The sequence below is a fragment of the Balaenoptera borealis genome, assembly GCF_965194805.1.
Source record: "Balaenoptera borealis genome assembly, chromosome: 16".
Classification (NCBI taxonomy): domain Eukaryota; kingdom Metazoa; phylum Chordata; class Mammalia; order Artiodactyla; family Balaenopteridae; genus Balaenoptera; species Balaenoptera borealis.
In genome coordinates this window covers 22,250,872-22,257,234 of record NC_138872.1, presented here as the reverse complement: position 1 = coordinate 22,257,234, position 6,363 = coordinate 22,250,872, and the positions used below count along the sequence as shown (strand labels likewise).

Below are 6,363 nucleotides of genomic sequence, written 5' to 3'. Positions count from 1 at the left end.
CTTTAGGGAGTGCCAGTTGAGTGCTAGGTGTTGTGTTAGGTTCTCAGGTTACCATGGTGAGCAATGCAGCAATATTGGCTTTCTGGAGCTTGGAATATGGAAGGGAAAACAGACCCTCACTGAGTGAAAAGAAAATAAATAGAGAAACACAAGTCACAAGTGTTCTGAAGATAATGGTCAGGAATGCTGATGGAGAACCTTGTGGGGAGGGAGGGACTGTCATAGATCTCACAGAAGATGAGAAGATGCCTGTGATGTGGTGACATTAAGCTGAGACCTGAAGGATGAGGGCCCCAAGCTTCATCCCCAAGGAGGTCCCCAAGGAATTATTAATAGACCTTTCCCATCAAGATAAAATCGAAATATCTTAATGTGGTATTCAAGATCCTCCATGATGAGGATTGCTAGATAAAATACAGGATGCCCAGCTAAATTTGGATTTCAGATAAGCAACCAAAAGCTTTCAGTATGTTACTAAATATTGCATGGAACATATTTATATTAAAAATTTTCATTAACTGAAATTCAGACATAACTGGGTGTCATATTTTTATGTGCTAAGTGTGGCAAGTCTATGATCTTCCCCAGCCACCCTCTCCTGCCTTACTTCCCACCATTTCCTCCACGCACCCTATGCCCTGTCCAGCTCCTTGTCTTTGCTCATGCTGTTTCTTCTGCCCAGATGCCCCGTCTTTCCCCATGTCCTATTGGCAAACTTTTCTCATCCTTTAAACCCCAGTCCAAATGACACCTCCTCTGGGAAACCTTCCCTGGCAGGTACATTATCCTCATTGCAGGATGCTCCCCAAACCTGGTTCTCATAGGGTTTTGTCTTATGATTGTATATTTTAAGGCCTGGCATCTACAAACACACAGACATGATCGAATGCCTGCTAAGGAAAGGGTATAAGGGATGAGCTCATTTTTCCCCTCTCCACTCTCCCTCTCCCCCAATTCCCACTCAACTCCTCATATTATTAAGGTCAAATATTGATTGAGTACTTTTCTGTGCCAGGTACCAAGCTAAGAGCTTTGCATGCAGCATCTCATATAAATTCCCCATAATCTTATGATGTAAATCCAGTTGAATCTCCATTTTGCAGGGGAGGCAATCAGGCACATGGTCACTTGCCTCTGTTTCCACATCTGTAAAATGAAGATGATAACAATATCTTCCTCATTAAGGTTTTCTCCCCAACTAGAATGTGGGTTCCAAGAGGGCAGGAACTTTTCTTTTTATAAACTTCGATATCCTCAGAGCCTAGAATTGTGTCTGGCATTGAGTAGGCGCTCAGTAAATACTTGTTGCATGAATGAATAAGTCACCTTACATATGAGGAGACTGCAACTTGGAGAGAGAGAAAGTAACTTGCCCAAGGGCACACAGGTAGTTGTGGTGGAACTTTGGCTAGAACCAGAATCAGTGGTGTGTTGGTAAATGTTTAACAACCAGCTCTCTGAAAAACCAATAACCCTGATTTGTTGATATGTTGATTTCCATGATGTAAATACCCCCTCCATGGCAGATTTCAAGCAACCAACCTGATGTCAATTGGCTCGCAAATTTCCTGAAAGTTTAACCATAGGATGTTGCACGCCTGTCTTACAGGCTGGCTCCAGATACCAAGAACTAGGACATAGTTCTAAAGGGTACACAGTTCCAAAGGGTACACTCCCATCATTCGTACTCTAGCCTGCCTCCCTGAATGAGGCACAGTCTACACTCACAGCTCAGTAGGAGGGGAAAAGACACTCAAATAACTGGGTTCAAAGCAGATTGCATGGGTGATTCTTAAAAACCATAAACCCAATCACAAAACTCCCCAGCTTAAAACCTTTCAATATCTTCCTCTTAGCAGAAAATCCAATCTCCTTACCATGACCCATGAGGCTCATTTGTGGAACCTCCCCCTGTACCAGGCACTGTATTAGGGTTTTTGTTGTAGGATATAATTGTGAACATGACATACACAGTTCCTGCTCTCATGGAGCCTGTGTCCAGTAAATGAGGCTGTCAATAAACAAGTAATTCACCATTAAGCACAGATTGAGATACATGTTCAGTAGAGGAGGTGCTAGGAAAGAGAATAATGAGGAGAGCTTCCTTACTTGGACCGAAGGTGAGTAGAGGAAGATTACTCTAAGAAAGTGATATTTGAGACCTGAAGGATGAGAAAGAGTTGGTCGAGGTGTGGGGTTAGTGGCTAGGCAGAAGAGGAGAGGATTTGGCAGTTTGAGGAATAAAAATAATTTCTGTTATCATTGGAGACTGTGGAGGTGGGATGGGGAGGATGATTATAAATATTGCGATGGTCTGAATGTTTGTGTCCCCCCCAAATTCATAAACTGAAATCCTAACTCCCAAGGTGGTGGTATTAGGAAGTGAGGCTTTGGGGAGGTGATTAGGTCCTAAGGGTAGAGTCTTCATGAATGGTTTTGTATTAGAGGTGGGAGAAAACTCCCTCACCCCCTTCTGCCATATGAGGACACAGTGAGAAGGCATTGTCTGTGGACAGTAAAGCAGGCCCTCACCAGACAAGGAACCTGCCAGTGCCTTGATCTAGGACTTCTCAGCCTCTAGAGCTGTGAGAAATAAATTTCTGTTTTTTATAAGCCAGCCAGTGTATTTTTTTCATAGCAGCCTGAACGGACCAAGACAAATACCATGAACGTGTAAAACAGGGGGCTAATGGCCAAGGGGACTAAGGCAGAGGCTTAGCCCCCGTTGAAGACAGAGCCTTATTTAAATCCCAGGAGCTCAGATGCACTCTTTGAATGGTTCTCTTCCGATGATGGGCAACTTTCTCCTACAGAAAACCTTTTTACATCTCTTGGGTAGAAACAAGATCATCCAGTTTCTGGCCTTTGCACAGATGAATAAACAGAAGTCCAGACAGGGAAGGGTGATCACCAACAGTTTTGAAGGCAGTAATAGTTATAGACTTGGACAATACACTTTCTGAGCCAGCACCGTCCAACAGAAATACAATGGAAGCTACAAAGGGAGCTACACGTGTAATTTACATTTTCTACTACCCACATTTAAAAAAGTAAAAAGAAATGGGTGAAATTAATTTTATATTTTATTTGACCCAATATACGCCAAATATTATTTCAACATGTAATCAATAGAAGTCTTAGAAATCCGATGGGTATTTTATTTACAATTATAGCACATTTTAATTCAGACTAGCCATATTTCAAGCCCTCAGTAGCCACATGTGGTTAGAGGGTATAGTACTGTAGAGTGCAGTTCAATGCCTCAGTTTCCTTATCTGCGAATTGAGGATAAAATGAGGGATAAAATTGCCTAGGTCACTGAATGGATTGTGAGAGCTCAAGGGAAACACCCTGCATGCCAGAGGCGCGTGATAAACCTTGGTTCCTTTCGTCTTTTCTCTCGCCGTACCGCCCTCCGTCAAGTCTCCGCCCCCTTTCCCCGCCCCCTTCAGGCTCCGGGAGGAAGTAGTACTGTCACATGCAGCGCGCTTTACGGTAGTGCGGCCGTAAAGCCACACTTTTACCGCAGTGTGGCCGCCTCGCGCGACGCGCGCACTTTTACCTCATTGGCTCTGCGGCCCTGCTCAAGGCGCTTTACAGCAGTGTGGCTGGAGCCGCCTATGTGGGGACCGCTGTTTGGTCGTGAGTGGAGTGAATCAGAGTAGCCTGTGTTGACTGAACCTGGAACCATGGACGTTGGCGAACTTCTGAGCTACCAGGTATGAGGGACGAGGAGGGCTGGGGGGACCGTCCTCTCACCTGGGCAGGAGTCGCAGGACCAGAGTCCCTTCTCACTTTCTCCCACCTCAGCCCCGGGTCCCCTCACGTCTCCTGTCACCCGGGTCCTAGCATCTCATTTCACGTAACTCCCTCGAATTTTTCCTGGGCTCTTTCAGTTTATTCCTTCCCAAGGCCCGGGCCCCTTCTTCTCAACTTCAGGCTGGGCTCCTTCTCACCCTGCCCTGGGGCCTGGCTCCCTTCAACTATTCTGAAGGCCCCAGACTATCTTCACAACCATTCCCCTTAAACTCTCTTCTCCAGTCATTGAGTTGGTGGTCGTGGTGGGAGAGCACTGGCCCTTCTTGCATTTGAGCCCCAGCTTCTCTACGGACCGGCTCTGTGGCTTTGGGACAAGTCCTGTCGCCCTCTTCGAGCCTAGCTTTTGTATGTATAAAGTGGAGACAGTAATAACTACCTATTAGGTTTGTTTCAGGACTGTATCAACCTATGGATGTGAAAGCTGATTTTAAAGTGTAGAAAGCTGGACCCATGTTAATTGCAGTTGTTGACGGATGTTTGACATTCCAGCATGGGATGGGTACCTCGGAATCTTCTTCTTGTCCCACTTGCTCGGAGTACTTGTGGGGAAACAGTGGCCCAGAGGGTAGAAAGGACTTGTCCAAAGTCACTCAACAAGTAAGAGCTGGGATTAGAGATGAGATCTTTTGGCTCCCAGGTCAACGTTTTCCCCCCACTTTTGACTTCCTAAATGTCCAGTATGGTAGCCACTAGCCACATATGGCTATCGAACACTTGAAATGGGACTAGTCTGAATTGAGAAGTACTCTAAGTGTCAAATCACACTGGAATTTGAAGAATCAGTATTAAAAAAGTAAAATTTTTATATTGATTACATGATCATGTCGATTACTTTGATTATTGATCATACTGATTAATCATATATTTCACCCATTACCCATATATTAATCATATATGGGTAATGGGTGAAATAAAATATATTCAAAATAAGTTTTACCTATTTCTGTTGACTTTTTAATGTAGCTAGTGGCCTTTTTGTGTCACTACTAAAATTACATGTATAGCAGGCCTTACATTTCCATTGGACAGCTCTGCAGTAGAGAATAGGGGATTAAGAGCCATGAGTCTGAAGCCCTATGGCTTGGAATCTCTGTTTTGCTGCCAACTGGTTGCTGTAACCTTGAGCAGAATACTTACCCTCTCTATGCCTCAGTTTCCTCATCTTGTAAATGGGGGCAATGAAAGTAGCTATCATATAAGTCTGTTTCGAAGCTGCTGTGAAATGTAAAGTGTTTAGCCCAATGCTTGTCAAAGAGTAAACGTTTGAAAAACGTTAGCAATTATATTCATGCAGTTCCCTCAGCCGGTATACATAGAACTGACCTTGGAAACTAGACATCATGGGAAAGAACTTGTAAGCAATGGGAGGTATATAGCCAGGTGATTTCCTTTTTAAGACAGTAATAGGATGTGAAAGAAGAAAGGAAATAGGAGCGTTGTTGAATGAGTGGTTATATGCCTGTTTGGCCTACATATGAGCCCATTGACTCATAGAATATTAAAGCTAGAAGGGATTCATTCATTTGCTCAACAAATATCTATTGAATATGTACTGCATCTACTGAGCATACAACATTGAACAAAACAGACAAGGTTCTTGCTTTTGTGGAGCTTATAATCTGGTGGGGCAGTAACAAGATAAGAAAGTAAACAAATGAGAAATTCAGATCGTGATAAGTGCTTTGAAGGATACACAGGGTATACTACAGAGCTGTGCTGTTTGGTGTGGTAGCCACTGGTCACATGTTACTCTTGAACGCTTGAAATGTGGCTAGTTAGAATTGAGATCCGCTACACCTGTAAAATACACACTGGATTTTCAAGATTTAGTATGAAAAAAGTGACTGTAAAATATATTAACTTTTATATTGATTCCATGCTGAAATGATAATACTTAGGATATGTTGGCTTAAAGAAAATTATTAAAATTAATATCATCTTAAAAACTTTTAAAACGTGGCTACTAGAAAATTTAAAGTTACATATGTGGCTTATTTGTGGCTCTCAATATATTTTTATTGGACAGAGCTGCTAAAGAAAATAACCGCTGGGAGCAAGAGACAGGACCTATTATTTTAGATAATATGGTCTAGGAAGGACTTTGAGGAATGGACATTAAAGGACCGATGGTTGAGAAGGAGCCAATCATGAAAAACGCAGAATAATCAAGGCAGAGGGAATGAATAGCAAGTACATAGGCTGTGAGGTATTAAAATAGAAGCTGGTGCAGCCTGTCAGAGGATCAGGAAGAGAAATGATGTAGCTGGAACTTGGTGAATGAGCAGGGGAATGATAAGTGATAAGGTTGGAGATGTAGGCAGATGACAGACTATGTAGGCCTTCCTGTGGGCCGTGATAAGGAATTTGAATTTTATTTTGAGAAATCTTATAGATAACCTCATTCAGCCCACATATTTATAAATGAAAAGTGAACTCCATTTTGATAAGGGACTTCCCTGAGGTTGTGGGCCAAGGTAGTGACAAGAGTTGAAACCGGAATCCTGATCTTATTTGCAGCTCTGTTCATTCCCCACGTGCACTACT

General features: G+C 43.0%; 1 protein-coding gene across 3 annotated transcripts in view; it reads left to right on the top strand.

Annotated features, from left to right (window-relative positions):
• Positions 1-3,559: 3,559 nt before the first annotated feature.
• Positions 3,560-6,363, top strand: part of CTNNBL1 (catenin beta like 1) — a 163,653-nt gene continuing 160,849 nt past the window's right edge. For 2 of the 3 annotated variants that reach the window (XM_082361971.1, XM_082361972.1), the window contains exon 1: positions 3,560-3,719. In XM_082361971.1, the coding sequence (XP_082218097.1) occupies positions 3,690-3,719 (30 nt within the window). In that variant the 5' untranslated portion in view covers positions 3,560-3,689. The remainder of the gene's footprint in view (positions 3,720-6,363) is intronic. The other variant, XM_082361974.1, reaches the window with a different exon arrangement.